This window comes from Patagioenas fasciata, chromosome 3 (genome assembly GCF_037038585.1).
Source record: "Patagioenas fasciata isolate bPatFas1 chromosome 3, bPatFas1.hap1, whole genome shotgun sequence".
Classification (NCBI taxonomy): domain Eukaryota; kingdom Metazoa; phylum Chordata; class Aves; order Columbiformes; family Columbidae; genus Patagioenas; species Patagioenas fasciata.
In genome coordinates this window covers 121,733,040-121,752,892 of record NC_092522.1, presented here as the reverse complement: position 1 = coordinate 121,752,892, position 19,853 = coordinate 121,733,040, and the positions used below count along the sequence as shown (strand labels likewise).

Below are 19,853 nucleotides of genomic sequence, written 5' to 3'. Positions count from 1 at the left end.
GTGCATGTTATCTGGCCAACCCTATATTGCAACCTGATGATGGAAACCTTCAGCTTCATTAAGTGTTCAGAAGTTTGTTCTGGTGGGTAAATCTCAGGGCTGTCAGAATATCTACACAGGTCCTGTACCCCTTGTGGTTCTGTTAATGTTAAGAATGGGAGCCCAAGTCTTGTGTCAGGAGAAACTGTGGAGGACAAGAGCAGTTTAAGAGCAGCTGAAGGTACTTTTGATTTACAGAGGGCTTAAAATACCAGATGTAAAATCCTCAGCAGAAGATCCATACACCAGGTTTGAAAACTGTGCATCTCATATATCATTTATTTATTTGTTTCTTTGTCTGCCAGATGTTGACTGTGTCTGGTACAGGGTGTTTCAGCATCTCCTGGAATAACACATCACGCAGATTGATCCCCACAAATGCTACGGCTCACCAGGTAGGCAACCCTAAATGCAGACACCCAGTCCTCTGCTGGGGTGTAATGGATGGAACTCTGGTATTTGACAGCAGTTAAGTGTTTGATACAGAAGCTGAGAAAACTTGCAGAGGTGATTTTTGTGACTGGGAGTGTCTCACAGTGAGATTTTTTGGGGGACTGATTCCCAGCTATATTCTAAGCATATCACAGCATCTGACCTTGGCCTGTCAAGTCTGCAATGAAGTGTGTGGTATCTTTAGGTACTGGACCCTCGGATTTCTTCTCTAAAATGAAATTTGTAGTGAATGGCTCTTCCTCCAGGCAGGAGCTCTAGTCTGGCTTCTTCAAAATCCCATAGGCAATTGATGCAGTAGTTGGTCACTGTCAAAACTACCTTGGGTGACTGTTGGACATCTGGTCAACACAGCAGGAGGAGCATGCAGATGCCCAGGCCGTGATATAATTTGTATAAGAAATCTGCACCTTTCTGAGGATGCCTCACACCCCTGAAGGGTATCAGACCTGAAATGCTACGATCTGTGTTGTAGATGGTAAAATTCATCTCCATTTGGTTACCTGTTCATTCAGAGCTGCCTCGCCACTGCTCCCCAGCTGATGAAAAACGTGTTGATGTGTGTTGGAGCTCTCTGCTGAAATGAGCCAGAAACTGTTGGACTCTGGGTAATTTTCATGTTCCTAATATTTTTAAAGGTGCAAACAGCAATAGAGGAACTTCTTTCAATAGGATGTGAAACCAAGACAACTTCTGCTAAAATCCTCTTCCACGATGGCTTTGAGAAAGAAGGTAGTGATCTTCTATGACAAATAAGCAGTATTTACTGTCAGAGCTGATTTCCTTTCATGAAATAAATGGGCTTCAAACTTTTAATGTCATTAAAAGTACAATTTTGATGGGTTTAAGTACATACATTCATGTTTCTCAGCTATTCATTATTTGGATGTATTCTGATACGGGAGTTTATAGAACCGATATTTAAACCAATATGATTAATGTAGTAATGAGACATTCTTTCTGAAATATGTTGCATGACGTGGTCATTGCAACACACTTATCAAAGCAGGTAATATGTTTTGGTTGTTAGTGCTGGGTCCTGCACTTGGGTCACAACAACCCCAGGCAGCGCTACAGGCTCAGGGATAAGTGGCTGGAAAGAGCCTGGTGGAAAAGGACCTGGGGTGACGGTGACAGCAGCTGAATACGAGCCAGTGTGTGCCCAGGTGGCCAAGAGGCCACCAGCATCCTGGCTTGTATCAGGAATAGTGTAGCCAGCAGGAATAGAGAAGCAATTGTGTCACTGTACTGGGCACCTGTGAGGCCACACCTTGATTCCTGTGTCCAGTTTTGGGCCCCTCATCATAAGAAATACATTGCAATACTAGAGAGAGTACGGAGGAGGTGATGGAGCTGATGAGGGGCTGGAGCACAAGTGTGATGGGAGCAGCTGAGGGACCTGGGGGGTTCAGCTGGAGAACAGGAGCTGAGGGGAGACCTTCTGATCTCTGAACTGCCTGAAAGGAGCTTGGAGCCAGGGGGGTCGGGCTCTGCTCCCCAGGAACAAGCGCCAGGAGCAGAGGAAACGGCCTCAAGTTGCGCCAGGGGAGGCTTAGATTGGATATTAGGAAAAACTTCTTCATGGAAAGGGTTCTCAGGGACTGGAACAGGCTGCCCAGGGCAGTGGTGGAGTCACCATCCCTGGAGGTGTTTAAAAGGCATTTAGATGAGGTTCTTAGGCACACGGTTTAGTGCTAGAATTCGGTTAGGTGAACAGTTGGACTAGATGATCCTGAGGGTGTCTTCCATCTGAAACGATTCAATGATTCTGTCGCTATTAGAGATAAAAAATCCAAGTTCTGGCGCATGTGAAATTATTGATGTTTCAATATGCCTGGTGGAAAAGCAAACCTGATGTAGCCCATGGCTACAGCTCAGGCTGTGGCAATGACTGATTCTGGCTCTGGAGCTCTTCACTTTCAGTGTTTCTTGATGACTGAAGCTGAAACAGTGCAAATATCTGTGTTATACTTGACTGGCCAGAAAAGGTGTAAAACATTAATTGCTTCTGTAAAAAATAATATATATTTATAATAGTTTACTATCATGAAGCCATCGTCCACATCAGAATGTTGCTTTAGTTTAAATACCCGACAGCAAGAACAGTGTCCTAATCCCATGCCAAAAAGCAGATGATTGCCTAGACACCTTGTCTCATGTCCTTGTATTTAGTATGGATGGAGAACAAGTCCTAGCCAGTAATATGGTATTATTTGGTGACTGGTTCCTTCAAGCGGAGGAAAGCAATTAATTAACTTAATTGTTAATGGAGGGAAGCTTTAGGCAAAAAAAATTGGAATAGAAATTGGACGTTCTTAACCTAATTATATGATCCCAAATCTACAATTCTACCAACAAAAAAAAAAAAAAAAAAGAGGAAAAACTTGAGCTAAAAGCCCATGATGGTTATTTACGTACTAAAAGACAGGAGAACAATGGTGAAATTGTGGCAAATGGATGACAGAAGAATAAAAGAGCAGCCACACGCATTCAGACCTACACTCTATCTACCCTGGTGTCCTTCCTTCAAGAGAAACCAAAATGGATGCCTAGGGAAGAGTAAAAACTGGATGACTATGTAAAATAATTCATCATTAATTCTTTCCAAATATAAAGTATTTTCAGCTCAATTATTCTCTTGAGGGTGGATTTTTTTTTTCTTTTAAATTTACTTACTTTAATGATTCTCCCTTCCCTGTATTTACATAGACTCCCCTTGAACACAGCCAAGCTACTGCGTTCATTCTTTCTTCCAGTGAAGATTTCACCAGGCCCATCACTTGTTGTGCAAAGAACCAAAATGACCACATTTTGATTTTTGCTTTCTTTCCCCTCAAGCCCTGCTATTAACTTCATTTGGCAAGCTTTATTTTTTACTGGGAGAAAAGTTAAGTTGTCGGTACTTTCCGATGAAAGAAATTCTCTTATGTACTAGAAACAGAAGAAATCCCAGCAGTTTTTCAACAGCATCATTGATAGACCAATGGAACAAACATTCCAAGGGGAAGGTGGATTCACTGTAGCTTTATACACAGTTTTCCAGTTTTCTCTGAGTGTTTTCTGGAAAGAAAGAGTGGGTTGGGTCAAAATAATCTATCTGGCTAAAGGCAGAGTTATTTGAGATGAGATTTTATGGTCAGAACAGTAGTTTATAGGTCCCTCCTGTTTTTCAGCACCCTTAGACTAGTGAACAATCATTCTGCAGATACTCACAATTTATCTGGGTAGGAGAATACCTAAGAAAAGGACTTTTTGACAAGTATTGGATACTCACTTCCTGTGTTTTCATGAATCTCTTGACTCTACTGGTATCTTCTGAATTACTTTCAAACCTGTCATCCCCTGTTGTTGTTGTTGTTGTTATTATTACTAATATATATCTATATTTATATTTATATTTATATTTATATTTATATTTATATTTATATATTTATATTTTTATATTTATATTTTTATATTTATATTTTTATATTTATATTTATATATTTTTATATTTATATTTATATTTATATTTATATTTATATTTATATTTATATTTATATTTATATTTATATTTATATTTATATTTATATTTATTCTGTCAGATATGAAGGACTTCGTTACCACAGGACACATTGTCAGTGGTACAGAACCTTTCTGTGGGAGATTCAGCATTCACAGACCAAGCCAGTTGGTGAAAACTTCCCCATCAAGTCTTCCAAGATATGACCTTGCTGAATACACACATGTAAGTGGGTGCTCCTGCTGAGCAGGCTGTGTTGGGAAGTGAATACTAAGAGCCAAATCTGACCTTGAGTAAAATATTTCCCTACTAGTATTAAATAGAATATAATGTCTTCTACGGACATTACTCATAAATTACCTGCTTTGATTTGTGAAAGTTTTTTTCTTCCCCATTTTTGCAGGTGTGTTTTGCACATAAAGGCCATATGAGCAATGTCCTTCATATCTCAGTGTCCTACACCAATGTCTCTTTATGTTCAGTGAAGAGGAACCTCACCTGCCTGTGGGATTTCAATGAAACCGACTCTAAAAGGTATCCAGATGCTTATAGTTTCCAGAGATGACACTTACCATAGTAAGGTGTTCAAGGAAAACTAGAAGTAAGTTCTTATATGTACAGAAATGATCTGTGAGTTGGGGGAAGCTCACACATCCTCTGGCGCTGCAAACGCATTCCTCTGACATAATTCCATTCTTTCTGAGGACTTACTGAGTAAATCTGGATGTTAGGACAAAAATCTGGTGATAGGACAAGCGGAAATGGTCTTGAGTTGTGCCAGGGGAGTTTTAGATCGGATAGTAGGAAAGGGTTGTCAGGCATTGGAACCGGCTGCCTAGGGCAGTGGTGGAGTCACCATCCCTGAAGGTATTTAAAAGACACATAGATTAGGTTCTTAGGAATATGGTTTAGAGGTGGACTTGGCAGTTAAGTGAACAGTTGGACTCAATGATCTTAAAGGTCTTTTCCAACCCAAATGATTGTATGATTATATAGATTTTCTGCAGTGAGACAGAGAAATGAATTTTTTTTTTTCTTGTGAGATCATTGGTACACAACGTTTTGAAAGTTGATGTAATCTTTGGTTTTCTTTATTTCACTTAAGTGAGTGGAAAACATTTGGTGTTAGAATTACAGTTAGGGGCAGGCAGACTTAAAAAATCGGGAGTCTCCAAAGAGCTTCAGGAAGAGATGTTGGCAACTCAGGTGTGTGTAAGGTGGTGTGAGGGGTGTGTGTGCATGCCTGGAAGGGTAAAAAGGGGTTTGGATTAAATTACTACATGACTGAGAGAGCTGGGAGCCTGGAGGAATCATCTGGTATTCCCAAGAGTCCTGATCTCTGGATTTACTCCTGTTGAGGTGAGTGATGTTATTGTAGCATTATTGCTAAAAATAGAGTGGCCGCAGGCATTCCCACACCCCAATCTTGTGATGCACAAGTGGATACCTAAACAGAGATCTGAATCTTTGTTTCTCACTAACACCCAACAGAGACACGTAGGGAGTGACCACAAGTCATCAAGTAAGTATCTTATGTATGAGTAATAACTGTAGTAATAACAGCAGTACCTGATGTCACCTGGAAGCTTCACAAAGCACCTCAAAAGTAAATTATTGCCACTACCTCACAATGAGAGCTTGCACAAACTTGGTGTCTTCCAGCTGGACATTCACCTGCACTGACCTCTGGAAGGGGTGTGTGAATTGCTCCACGCTTCTCCAGGACCTCCCTGCCAATTCTCCAGTGTTCGTGCATCAGATTGACTTGTTGAGCCCTGTACTTCAAAATAAGAAATCTGGGTCATTTTACCTTGATGAAGTCATCATCGCAGACAGAGCTGTGACTGGTAAAGGAATCTTTTTATTTCTTTTCTGTTAATGTTACAACCTTTCCAGGCTACTCCATTAAAATATTTAACGATGGGGTTGGTTAAAATTTTTTCAAAGGGAAGGCTATTTCACAACAGGTACAAAAGTAATTCTGTTTTCTTGAATTTGTATTTTTGTGGCAAAAACAGTCAAGAAGGAATTGACAAAAATAAGTGTTCTTCGGGTTTTTCAAATGCGTTTCTACAAATCTAATTCTTCAATTGTCTTGCCCAGAAAAAAAAAAATACAACAAAACAAAAACAACAACAAAACACCAAAAAACAAACCAAACCAAAAACCCAAGAAGCTGCATAATGAAAATAACTTCAGCATGAAGACAACTGTTTTCCTTGCTCTAATGAACACTTGTGCTCTTTTTCTTTCAGTTTCTCAGAGGGATCCCAAACCACCTTGGCTAGGAGGGAGAGTAGTGGAAATAGTATCTGTGGTGGGTTCTTCTCCCACTTACAATGTGTCCTGGATGGTGTCTGGCTGTGGTGCAAGTCTGCCCCTTCTCTCCTTAAGGTATGGACAGGGAGTAGATTATCTCAATACCTGTAATACCTCTTGCAGTTCAACCTGATACGTCTGGAGTAAGTTTTGTCCAAGACTGGGCATGAAAAGCAGTGGAGGATAAGACTGCAGTCTGGCAATCCTTGTGCTTTCATTGGGGTCTTCTCATCTAGGCATTTCTAATGGACCATGTTCAGACTATTTAGACTGAATCCCACACAGATGTCTGTATTCAGTAGATGGGCTGGAGTTCTAAGTTAAGATAATTAATTTCACTCTCAACCTGTGAGTGTTTTGAGCTCTGCTAACCATGTAGGATCTTGAACATATATTGTAGACATCTTAGTGAAGGTATCTGATTCTGGTATTAGTCAGATCTTCTGGTTCTTGAAGTTCCATTGTATGAGTGGCATTCAGTTGCTGAACCAGAGGGGCTTAAGATGTTTCAGCTAATCTAGGGTATGTAAGATATGCATGGACCACCATGATATGATGAAGGACTAGAAGGAGATATAAGACCTTCTGGAACAGTGAATGGAGAACAGCCAGAGATGCTCCCAAACAACTTTAATAACACATGTTGCTGTGTTAGTCAATGGAAGTCCACCTTATGTGGCTGTATTTACTGAGGTGGTTTGTGTTCTGGAAATCCCAACATGAAAGAGGAGGTAGAGCCAAAGGTTAAGCAGATCAGAGAGAACAACATTAAAGGGCCATACTGGCAGAGAATAAGTCCTGTAAAAGTTGGATTGTGTCCAATTGAGTCAGCAATGACCTGGTGGGGATAGAGCCAGGCAAGGTGAAGCTGGAATGTTGCAGCTCCTTTTCTACAACAGACAGCTCTTCATTTGGATCAGTTACTCCACTTATTGATTTGCCCAGGTGTCCACAGGAAGGCTCCTTTCAGAAGAAGGTGAACGTCAGTCTGCTGTGACTTAATTTGGTGTCTTACCTTGTGGTGTCTCTTCTTTCAAGCAAAAGCAAAGCAATGTGTTGTTAGTTTTGAGTGGTCCAGAGAAAGAGATATTCTCCTTCAAGCAGTGGCTAAAAATTGAAGAAAATTGGTCCGTTTGGTCTAGTTTCCAGAGCAGCCAAGTGAAATCCAAGGCTTTGGTGAATTCATCAATCACCTGCTGGGGTTCAGAGACATAATCCTGGTCGGCACAAAGGAAAAGACTGGTGTGAAAATGCCTTGGATGGAAAGATTTAAGAAGCTCAACGTTTAGCTTATCTAAAAGAGGATTATGAGACAGATTGATCACAGTACCTCTCAACAAGGAGAAAAAAAAAGTGTTTGTCACTGGTCAGCTTTTCCATCTCACCGAGGAGGAAATAAGAGAAACCAGTGTGTGATGCTTAAATCAAACCTGAAAGAGAAATCAGTTCATGCTTTAAAAATGGGTGGGATGGTCACTGTTCTTGAATGTCTTCAAAACAAACTTGGCTCTTTTTCTTAACTGAGCATGTTCTGGGCTTTATTATCACTTGCAACAGTTGGGACAGGAATATTAGCTAAAATCTGATGTACTGGCTGTACATCAGATAAGAAGGCTCGCAGGTCCTTTTGCCTTCATATTGTTAAAATTTGCTCTGCAAAAGCCGTGGCTGCGCTCCGAGTCTTCAGCTGTTAACCAGACACCTAACCACATGGTGGCATCATTGTATCGCAGAGAGTCTCTCCTTCAAAAAAAGTGACTTTTAGTGACAAGGGGAAAAAAAAATAAGTTTTTGAAACTGGGATTTGGGTGAAGTCTTATATGAAATATTGCTGCAATTCAGGGGAATTAAGATTTTAATAGACTCAAAGAGACTACAGGATTAAGTAAAAAAGCTTTATGCTGCATTGTTGGTCCTTTAAAAACACCAGTACTGGGGCAGGACTTGCTTGTGCTTGGTGCTGCATGAACTATTTCTTCTATCACAATTAAATAAAATATGTTTTTCCACAGTTTTCTGTCGTGTGTGTTGCCTACATCATGTAGGTATAACTTGGGAGTATTCAATTCTGTTCGAACTCTGAATGTGGTCTCCCCAGGTCCTTCAAGAATGTTGTTCCCCTGGGTGGTGGTTGACATGGGGGTGTCACAAGCGGGGTTCTTGGCCACTTATGTCTTCATGCGAACCTTCTCTGTCACGCAGAGGTGCTTTGCTTGGGGAAGGCTCTAAGGAGGATGGCTACCTCTATGTCTCCACGGAGGATGTGAGAGTTGGCCTCACCATTCAGAGACTCCAAAAGTCATCCCCACCTATCGGAGGGACTTTCCGCATCCACTTGGCCAACACAGTAATATCAGGTAAGAGAAGATGCAAGCCCAGTTCCTGGCTTCCCTTTGGAGGAAGCCAAGTGAAGAAGAGACAATATTGAAACTTGGAAATGCTTGGGGTACAGTCTGGCAGTTTAAACCTATTGTGATAGTTTCTAGATCTTTGCATTTTATGTCATTTGGGACAAGATTTAAGGATTATAGGCAGGGTAGTATTTCTAGGTGTTAGGTACGGGGTTGTTCCAAAATCCAGGCAACCACTATTAAATATTTTGCTCTAAAGAAGATTTTGCATCTCGAGATTTCATTATGCTGATGTTTCTCCAATACATGCACTTCTGATTTTCTTGTATGACAAGACCCTTGCAGGTTACAGGGAAATTAATTCTCTGCTAGGATTACCGGGATTGGTAATTGGTTTGCAGATACCACAAAAGGTTTTGTGGATAGAAGTGCTTGACTTGAGTTAGTCACCCTTTAGGTGTGCTAGGTTTTCTTGCATTTGGTATATATAATCAAAGAAGCTTAGGATTAAAGTGAGCAAGGCCAATTATAAAGTTCTTGACTGAGGAACTGGTGGCTCAGTTATAAGGTCAAATGGTAAAATAGGAAAATGCAATCTTAGAATATTTGTGAAATAACTCTTTCCTCTGTGTTATTGCTTCAGATTTTCTTGCAATGGCTGAAGGCCATCGCAGTAGTGCCCTGCTTTGAACATAATATTTTAAAAACATAGTCCATTCCTCTTACCCTGTTCCCAGGTCTTATACTTTCCCTGCCTTCTTATGAATTGGTTTAGAAGTATTTCTTGTATCTGCAGCTTTAGATGTCTACAGGTGTTTATGTCAAAAGAAATAAAACATAATTTGTATTTATTTGGGATTGAACTCTCCAAAGTGTTCTTGAGAGACTGGGTCCCCCATGCCCCTCACACCTAGGTAGGTTCTGACCTTTCTATTTTGAAGGAACATAACTTGCACACTGAAATTTCATGCCTCCCAAAAATGTAGGTTGTATGTAATGAAAACTATAATTTACACAAAATTTCTGATGGTCCCAGCTGGGAAAATGTTTCTAGGTTTTCTAAGCTATTAAATAGTGCAGATCTTTTGGCATTTGACACCCATTAAATTTCTCTCTGCTGCTGGTAGTTACAGATATTTGAACGACAACAGCCTCACACTGATAATGAAACATCTTTATTTTCTAGGAGCAGGTAGCTATAGTCTCCTAGGGATGAGGATATACATCTTTTTCTAACGACTTTTGCAGGCATTTCAGTGCACATCTCCTCCCACCATCTCCGCCAGCTTTTGCAAGACAACACCGACAGTCCTACAGCCCCGTACTTCAACACCAGTGACTTCATCGTGACCAAAGACTCAAACTCTTGCTATGAAAGAATCTGGACACTGACTTGGAAGACAAAAGCTGGGGACTTGCCCATTGTTATCAATGTATAGTAATTTCTTTTATTAACACCTACTTTGAACCCCTTTCAAGGCCTTGGCCTTGGCTGATTCATTCTCTCAACATTTGTTTTTACGCAGACACCGATGGGACCTTAAGTTAAGTGTCTTCCCATTAGGAATAGCAGCTTAAGCAAACTACAGATTAGATGATTAAAAAAGCAATTGTAGTTATAGGAGGAGAAATTACAGCTGCAGAGTCTGTGCTTCAAAATGAGGAGGCTAGATTGTAATTTCTGTGCTTGGTTGCAGTTTTGCAGAATAAAGTGTCTGCTATACTGAAATGAAAATAGTTACAATCACATAGTTCAGTAACTGAATCTCAACACAGGTTTGTGTCATCATTTATGGGACAGGAAGGTCTTTTCCTAAGAACTATTCTGTATGGGTTCATATATGGTTCTTGTAAACCACATATTAAGGTTCAGTTCACCCTATCCTATCTCAAGATTTATTAAGTTTTCCTTCAAGCACAAGTATCTTTTTTGAATAAGGACTCAGACTGAGCTGCTTCTTTCCCAGAAAGAAAAATATATTTATTTGTATATCCAGCTTCTAAAGTGTGAAATTAGTTTCGAAGCAAAGAATTCTCATGCTCAAGACATTGACCTGGATGGGGAAAAATACTTAGGCTGCATTTTCAGCTGTAGCACAGGCCCTTTTATCATCTAAGTCATGTATTTGAGAAGCCGATGTTTAAACCTATTTCCTTGCCTGACTCCAAAATATATTTCTCATTATTGCAAGTTTATTTGCAAGTTTGGTTCCTGAATCTCTTTGCCTCAATTTCTTACCTGTAAGGTGAGGATGGGAACAGGGAGGTATTGTGAAGTCTTGAGCAATGAATCTTTAGACCTAGAGATAGGAGTCACAGAAGAAGTGTGAGAAGAGATTTCCAGGAGTTATTTGCTGCCTTGTAATGACTCTGTATGAACCCTGGGGGAAAGATTTTAATTAAAAATCACAGGATAGAAAGGGGTAAGGAATTCAGATTCTTTGCTCTTTTCCAGGTCTCTGCTGAGAACCTCACTGGTCTGAAGCCAACTGTTTCTAGTCGTGTGGTTTATGATGGGGGTGTGTTTATTGGGCCAATATTTGGGGACATGCTTGCTACCTTCAATAACAAACCACAGGTGAGTTCATGTGCTGTCACACTTCCTATTGACTCACTTGGGTCAGGGAGGTCACAGGTATTCAGGTACCTACTTCGGCCATTAAATCCTTTCAGAAATCTCCTGTTCCGTGCTTTGCCATAAATCAGTCAGATTCATCTCCCTGGCTTGTGCAGCAGGACTTTCCTCCAAGAGCATATTGCAGGTGGGGAGAATGATCATCATGAGTGATGGAAGACAATCTGTTTCTTTTGAGGCAGTGGCCAAGGGCTGACATCTTTGTACCACCCCTGGGTCTTATGGTGCTGGCCACCAAACTCAGGAATGACACTATTATTCTGCAGCATTCCAGCTGTTAAACTAATAGGAAAAATAAATGAGGTGGTGGCTGTGGTACTAGTCTGTGAATTAGGCAAGTCCCTCAGCCTCTGTGGGTCTCAGTTCTTCATGCACAAAAAGAGAGTGAGGAGGGATTGCTGGCTGAATGAGTCTGCTGGATGGAGGCATGTGCTGCAGATGTTGTTGAGCAATGTGCATTGCTGGCTTTGCTCGCAGCAAAGGCTACTGGGCATTGCAGTTAAACCAGAGCTATGCTGGATGTGCTCAAAGCACAGCTGTGCAGCACTTGGGACTAGGTCATCCTGGTTTTTTTTGGCAAGCCTATTCCTCAGACATGACGACTACATCCTTACTTCCAGTGGCTCAACCAGCTATGATATCTCTTCCATCTGTGGTACAAACATACCCTCAAATAGACCAAATGAAACAAGAACAGAAGCAGCAATCGGAATTCCTCCTCATTTTTGAAGCTTTATTCTTGGCTTGCTGCTAACAGCAAGTGTAAAAATGTCCCTCTAATTATTATTTCTCTGTTCAAGCAGAGTACCTTGCAACTCTGCTCCCTGCATTTCTTAGAGACAGTCTGCTTTTGATTTTTGCAGGCATTGGTATGACCTCTTGGCACACACCCTTAATACCTGGGAGAGAGATGAAGTGGAGCTTTCCTACTCCCTGTGCTTTGCCACTTGACCCTTCTGAGATGTTGAGATCTTAGGAGAGATACCTCTTGATATTTCTTGTTAGATAACCAAGGTCACATTCCAGCTTTCTTGTTTCAGCATGAACAACAAATGAAAAAAAAAAAAAATGAGGGCTGCATGCTGCAAAGACACATTTTGAGATCCATTTTAATTAGTCTTACAGGGTGCTTTAATCGTAATAAACTTGTTCCCAAGGCAGGATGAGAACTCCTCGGGTATGGCAAGTAGGGTCTTCAATGGAGAGCAGGAGTTTGGAGGAGTTGTGGCTCCCAGCAAGATGGGAGATAGATTCCTGCAGACACTGAGAAAGGCTGGTGATAAAACATCCAAAGCTGTGCTCTCCTTTGCTTAAGACTGAGCCCTAGCAAGCCTTGCAATTAAATTTGTAATGAGTCTGCAGCAGGATAAACAGCTGCCTGATGGTGCTCTGTGCTGGCGCAGTAAGAATGTTCTTGATAGCTCAGTGTGGCTACTGGCATTGTTCTGCAGATCTACCAGGTAGATGTGGCTCTAGAAAACACTTCTGTCCCCTTCCCAGCTCCAGGGTGACCTTCTTCTCTATCTCCAGGTGGTGGTGGTGGTGAATGACGTCCCTGCAAACTGTTCTGGTTCGTGCTCTTTCCAGTTCAACCAGGAATTAACACCCTTAGTCAGGGATGTGGAGTATTCACCAGGTAATGGGGCTTTGTGTCTGAACTAAATGCCAAAAGCACAGTTCAGTGAAAAAGATCTGCCAGATGCTGATGATTTTGTGTGTGTGTGTGTGTGTGTGTTCTTCTGGAAATGTCCAGTTTTATGGAAATGGCACTTTCCAGTGGGGCAATTCCGATCAACCCCAGTCTTAAAATACATAGCACAGGTATGTTTTTACATTGACAGTATGATGACAGTGATAAGCTTGGTGCTTAAAGTGGAAGGTGGCTCTTAGCTCAAGTTATTATTAATAAAAAAATTAAGAAAAAAGGTAATAGCTGAACAAGGACAGATAGAAATAAGCATGACGAGGGACAATGAGAGATCACCAGTGTTGTACTTTTTAGGATGTCCCAATGAAGATGGTAAAAACTTTCACCTATTGGTTGAAAGTAAATCCTGTGCATTGCTACATCAAAATTCATGAGTCATCTTGTTGATTATGTTCCTTTAGATGATGGATCCGAGGCCACAGTCATTATCAGGGGTGCCGGTTTCACAGAGGAGAAGCCAGCCCTGCAGGTAGAGGTGAACGACGTGACGTGCCACGTCGTAACATCCAGTCAGACTGAAGTGGTCTGCCAGATGAAAAGGTTGCCAGTTGGAGTCTACCAGGTGACACTGCTGGTGAGACCTTATGGCTTCGCACTCAATGGCAGCACAGGAGAAGACATCTTCCTAAGAGTTGAGCCAAAGTTGGTAGCTATTGAACCTCCTACATCTTCAGAGATTGGTAGGTCCAAATGCCAGACCATCCTGAAAGGAACATCTGCTTTTTGTTTCTTGCTTTACATGGTGTGTTTCAGTTCTTCTCCTCTTTGACTACCAAGGCCTGACAAAAAGACATAATATTGTGTGTACCCAAAAGCACTGGGGCAAGTTTCTTACAATGAGTGACAAACTTTCCTTGATTTTTTTGTGGAGACAATCAGTTTCCCAACTAGTTTAGTTTGAGAATAGTAAGATCTAGTGCAGGTACCTTTATTCCAACAACCCAGAAGTCTATTAGTGTTTTGTTGCTTATCTTCCCCATATGCATTAGACACATAGCTTTATAATATATGAATTAATCTGGGCTTACTGTGAAATGGTTTAACTTTGATTCATTTCAGCCCAGTTGAAGTGAATTCATATTTTGAGTGATAAATGGAAAACTCCTCTGCGTTTAGATACAAAACTGAGAAACCTAAAGAAGCTCAAACTCAATCTCCTTCCATTTCCGTTACTCCTCATCTCCTTGAAACAGGAGAGGAAATAAAAGGTGATATATTCCACTCATGAAGACAAGAGCTTGGAAGATTTTCCATAGGATTCTTGGGCCAAAGGACCATTATGACTCTCATCTGTACTGTATGTGACACAGATGAGAGGCCTTTGCCTGGAAGTTCCAGCAAGGTGCCCAGTCAACTACAGCCAAGCCAAACCAAAGGCTGTAGAAAGCCATGCTTTCTTTTTTAGGAGTGGAAAGAGTCTCCCCAACCCAAGGGGGAATGTGAAGAACACTCTGGACACACCTGGGTTGTACAGTAAGCACCAATGGCCCCAGTGTATGACTTGTTTTCAAGCAGCCAGGAATGCATCTAGAAATAAGGTGACTGAGGTAGCCTCTGACAGTAAGAGTTATCAAGATTTTGTCTGGAAACCTCCTAGTTTCGTTACTGAGGTGCTTTGAGTTAATGCTAACAAACACCACTGAGAACAGGAGCTAGGCCTAGGTGCAGCACGAAGCTAGCTCAGCTCTGTGGCTTAGAGAATGGATTGTGCCATGCTTGGCCACCTTGGAGCAGGCAAATGGAGGAAACAATAGTCTGTGAACCTCTATGTGGATGATCCATGGGGTGGACTTGTGAGAATGTAGGGTTCCTAACCTGAAAAGCAAGAAGTTATGGCCACCTTTTTATGTTTTGTTGGAGCATATGGCAAGAAAGATATTCTAACCCTTTTCTTTCCTCCATTTTTTTTTCTTCTCCAGTGAAAGGGTGATATAATGCATAAGGTTGATACTCACTGCCCTAATTCATTAAACAAACAAACAAACAGAAACACATCCTAAAAAGAAAAAGCCAATGATATCAAGTTTCAGTGCTTGGGCCTTACTTCTCATTTCCTTCGCTGACAATCCAGTTCTCCCAATGACAGTGATTTGTCACTCATTAAAAAGAAAGCAAGTATAATGCTAACTTATATTACATATGCCTTGAACATTTATAATTGGAAAGAATTACAGCTTCCATCTGTGTTTTTAATTTCCTCCATTTAAAATACCTCTCTTCAATCTTATCATAAAGTGTACATATGCAGTATTTCATTACATATGGATATAAGTGTAAATATCAAAACTTAAGAGCATCAGTGTTTACTCAACACACATGGGTTTTGTACTCTAAATCTAAGGCTCTTTATCTGACAACTATCACATTAGATGAGTGGCTTCAGTTTTGAGTTCATGTTGTTTCTGGCTTTGCAAACTTAAAGTTACAGGAGAGGAAACCAAGAAAGCATCTTGTACTTTGCTGCATCAAGTTCTTCTTGTCAAAACATCACTGGCCTCAGTGGTACCATGCTTGGAGTTGCCTGTGACCCAACTCTATAAGAATGGGATGCTCTTCTAAAGATACTACCCTGTTCCAGTAAATGAAAAGAACTTGTTGTCAACCTATCAACCAAATGCTGCTATTTGCCTGTGTGTTCTGCCATCCTGGTGGTTTATAGAATTAATAAGGAATGATGCTCTGAGGAAAATGTATAAGGGACTCTACCATCCATATATAATGACCCTACCATAGAAGTCTGCTTACATCACACATCAAAAGAATCACAAAATGTTCATTGTGTTGTAATATGGTCAAGATGAAATAGCACATGCACATAAACATTGCAGTAATAAAAATTGTTCCTGAGCAGTCTGTCCAGCCACGCTCCTAAAACTCTGCAGTACTGATACCTAGAGCAAACGGCTGTAAGTTCAAAGGACAACTTATTTCTTTTTTGTCTCTGAACAACATCAAGGAACAAGGTACAGGTTAGAATTGCCATTAAGCTGCGTTCCTATTTTCTGCTTCTGTTTGAAATATCCCTGAGTCCTCTATTTACTTGAAAAAAGCAGAGGGGCACCTTGACTATTTGCATTGGAACTGGGTGCTGCAGAAAGATCAAGTGCAAGTCTGACTTGTGTTGGGTATGATCCCACATGTGATTGAAGGCACAAAGGGGAGCTGAGGTTGCTCAGTGCTTCACAGAATCAAGCCCTGCATGACTTTCCTCACAACTCTGCTGAGACTCAAGCCCTGCCAAGTCCCCTTTCCAGCCTAAGTTTCCTAGACACATGCTAAAGGCTTTTTTGACAGCAGGGTGCTTGGCAGCTATTTGAACTGTGAAAGCACCTGCTGTGTTAAGCTCATTTCCCATTCTTAGTGCTTCTTCCTTCCTTCCTTATTTCATTCTTGGGCTGAGGATCTTTCAAAGTTTGAGATCACAGGCCAGACCTTGCCGGCTTAAATAAGTATGTCATTAAAAAATAAACCGAGAAACAAACCGAGTCCTCCTGTATCATGGACAAGAATTCAAATATTAGGCAAGAAGGATCTGTGGTGAAAGAGCAAGACACAGCAAGGGTGGAAGCAGATCATCATCAGATCAAAGGAGGGACAGTGCTCCTTTTGTAGTCACCTGTTAAAAAAAAAAATCTTTGCATATAAAAATATTGTTTCATATCTTGAATGTAACAGAATAATTGTTTTTTTGTTTTTTTGTTTTTTTTTTTTTTTAGGGGGACTGAGAGTGACTCTCATGGGGACCAATCTGGAAGGGGTAAATCTGGTGTTGTTCGGATCTCAGCCTTGCCCAATTTTGAAGGGTGACCGAAATTCAACAAGAATTGAATGTAAAGTTCCCTCTCGAGTAAGAAACCACATTTTTTGGGAACACTGAGCAGCCTACAGGCCTTTCTATGTTTTCCTAGCCTGAGCTACACTAGAGGAAGGGCGAATGGTAACTCATCAGCCAAGTCTTGGCTGCAGGACAATTTACCATGGGCTTCACCTACAGTTTAGAACTGCTTAATTAACAATAGACAGATAGGCAATCTATGAAAAACAATGAAACAGCAAAAAATCTGGATTGTAACTTCATTAGCTAAGCCTCACATAAATAAAACTGGTGCTTTGAACTCTAGTAAAATTGCATGTCTCCAATTTCTGTTATCTGCTAGTCAATTAAACACAACTGGGACAATTGCTCCTGCTCACATCTTTAAATCTTCTTCAACTCCAAGTCTTCTACTTTACATCCAGATCTCCTTCAGACATTATCTGTGTGTTGTGTAAAAACATGCCTAGGGATTTTTAGCAGCAGTGCACTTTCCTGCATGGCAAAATTATACCCAGGATGATGCTGATAGTTTAAGCATAGGGATAACTGTCTATGTCTATGAATTACCTCTGTTTAATTTACTAGTATGGATATGGCAAGTGGAAATCTGCATAGTCTGAAATAACTCTCCACAGATGTCTTTAAAGACAATGTAACTGTATGCATTTAAGTCGAGTCCAGTGTACATACAAATTCCATCAGTGCCCATGTGCCTGATTCATTAGGTATGGGAGATGAAAGAATAGGATAGGGAAGAGGATAAGACAGGGAATAATGGTTTTTTTATTATTGGTGCATTCTTATCCTTGACATTTTTCTTAATTTCTGTTACCAGGGGACAGGAGATGCTGCTGCCCGTGTTACATTGATTTCTGGGTACCAGTCAACAACAGTAACCAACTTGTTCCAGTATGATCCTTCCTTAAACCCTGCTGTTGTATCACTGAGCAGAAACAGAAGTGGCATAGCAGGTGAAAAGTCTGCAAACATGCATTAGGCATCGTCTGTAGGAGTGTTTTTATTGCTGATGGTGATAGGGCAGAGGGAATTTATGTCTACGGAGTCTGGTGATCCAGCACTGTGTCTTTGCTGTTTCCTGCTAGTCCTGGTCAGTCCTGGTTGTTTTATGTTGGATTTATTCTAGCAGATGAGTTGCTTGCCTTAGGCTGGTATGGATGATGTCCGCAGGATGCCAGGCGGGGTATAGTGCTCCTTTTCTGTCACGTTTCTCTAACTCTGCTCTGAAACTATCCCACTCATTCATTCTTGGTAACAGGTTCAGCTACAACAAGAGGAATGAGCTCTAGAGAGGGAATTGATCATAAAGCACATCATGTGCATTTTGGGTTGTTGAAAGCAGAAGAGGCAACACTTGATTGTTAGTTCCCATTTCCAAGCCAGACTGTTTCCTCCAGTTTGACCTTGTGATCCTTTGGAATACTAACATGGACTTCACGGACTTTGGGGGTCCAAAATCCCAAGCAGATCTCATGGACCATGCAGCATTCCTATATTTTGAAAGTTTGTGCTTGCTTTTTGTTTTCAACCCCACAAGGTTTTGGCTGGGCATTGGGAATAGAAGGTATTAATAGTGAACCATAACCAAGGTTCCTAGTATCTGAAAGAGAGAGGAAGATAGGAGGAAGATAGAAATATTCCTGCTTTCCTACCCACCCCACTGCTATTCCTCCAAGGATGTAATAATCTAATTTATTTTTATTCTCTCTTTTTGTAACCTCTCCAGCACACCTTGATAAGCCTCCCACCAGCTTAGCAGTTTGGTTGGACTTAGAGGAGATGCAAGGAGTTAGGTGACTGCCAGCAATGAGATGCACTTCTTGCTGCATGCCTGGAATTTCTATTCATTTCCCCAAATGCCCTTGCCATTTTCTATTACTCCAGAATGCATAAATAAAAGAAAGCATCCTTTATCATCTGAATATTATTCAGATACCATAGCACCAAGGGGAGATTTTTCTAGCCACAGGCAGCCCAGGTGTAAGGAATTTGTTAATGTTACAGCATCTTGTGAATGGTGGTGAGGCTGAGTTCAATCTTCTATTCAGAACCTTCATGGCTTCAGCTTTTAATATAATTTTCCTACTATATAATAAAAAGAATAAATAAATTACACCGATGCCTTCCAGGCATCTAGGATTAAGCTGACAATTGACCAAGAGTCCAAAGAGTTCACATTATTAATACATCCAACTTCTCAGGCTTTCAAACTTTATTTGACTCTTTGTGCACGCAGAATTGAAAAGTACTGATTTCAAGACCTGCTTAGAGGAGCTGGTAGGTGAGAGGAGCTTTATACAGACTCTCTGGCTTTGTGAAAGGGAGAGACTTCTCCAAATCTGAAGCTGCGGTGCTGAATGTTAACGGGGACCATTCCTGCAGTGGAGGAGATGCTAAAACCAAGTGACCCTGGTCTCTGCTTGGGAGAGAAACTTGCTACTCTGATCTGAATCTCTAGTAAGGATGGGCTAACCCAAAAATGTTAATTTTCATTAAGACAAGGTGAGAATGTAAAGTAGTTGAGCTGCTCTTGATTTCTGTGCTGTGTACCTGGGAAAAGTGCCACATGCGTCATTGCTTTTAAAATGGAGTGAGATCAGTGAAGAAGACTGGGCAAAAATGAAGCTGCTCTGGAACAGCTGATATTCACCTGCTGGTCTGCAGCAACTCTGTGGGTGTTTTGGGCTTTCTGGCTCAAGGGGATGGTAAAGAAATACTAACACGTTTTGCTTGATGAATTTAGGAATGGGATTCATGTAATATAGCTGTCTATGACAGCAGGGAGTTGGACTTGAAGACCCCTTCTTGTCCTGCTTATTCTGTGCAATTGAACCCACACCCTTCAGAGAATATAGAAAGATAAGATTCATCTCCTAAACTTCTCTCAGCCTGTGCTTGTGGCTTGGATGTCTTAAAAAGTCACTGAAGAGAAATAGGTACGGCTGTGGTGGGATTCACCACAGTTATTTTGGATGTTTTCCTTACAATAAGATAAATCACACCATAAAGGGTCT

General features: G+C 41.0%; 1 protein-coding gene across 1 annotated transcript in view; it reads left to right on the top strand.

Moving 5' to 3' along the window:
* Nucleotides 1-19,853, top strand: part of PKHD1 (PKHD1 ciliary IPT domain containing fibrocystin/polyductin) — a 271,783-nt gene that overhangs the window by 23,585 nt on the left and 228,345 nt on the right. Inside the window, exons 17-29 of the mRNA XM_065834370.2 lie at nucleotides 345-434; nucleotides 1,128-1,221; nucleotides 4,074-4,216; nucleotides 4,395-4,525; nucleotides 5,654-5,838; nucleotides 6,247-6,385; nucleotides 8,513-8,667; nucleotides 9,910-10,094; nucleotides 11,117-11,239; nucleotides 12,827-12,932; nucleotides 13,406-13,684; nucleotides 16,721-16,851; nucleotides 17,657-17,792. Coding sequence (XP_065690442.2) covers nucleotides 345-434; nucleotides 1,128-1,221; nucleotides 4,074-4,216; nucleotides 4,395-4,525; nucleotides 5,654-5,838; nucleotides 6,247-6,385; nucleotides 8,513-8,667; nucleotides 9,910-10,094; nucleotides 11,117-11,239; nucleotides 12,827-12,932; nucleotides 13,406-13,684; nucleotides 16,721-16,851; nucleotides 17,657-17,792 — 1,897 coding nt within the window. The remainder of the gene's footprint in view (nucleotides 1-344; nucleotides 435-1,127; nucleotides 1,222-4,073; nucleotides 4,217-4,394; nucleotides 4,526-5,653; nucleotides 5,839-6,246; nucleotides 6,386-8,512; nucleotides 8,668-9,909; nucleotides 10,095-11,116; nucleotides 11,240-12,826; nucleotides 12,933-13,405; nucleotides 13,685-16,720; nucleotides 16,852-17,656; nucleotides 17,793-19,853) is intronic.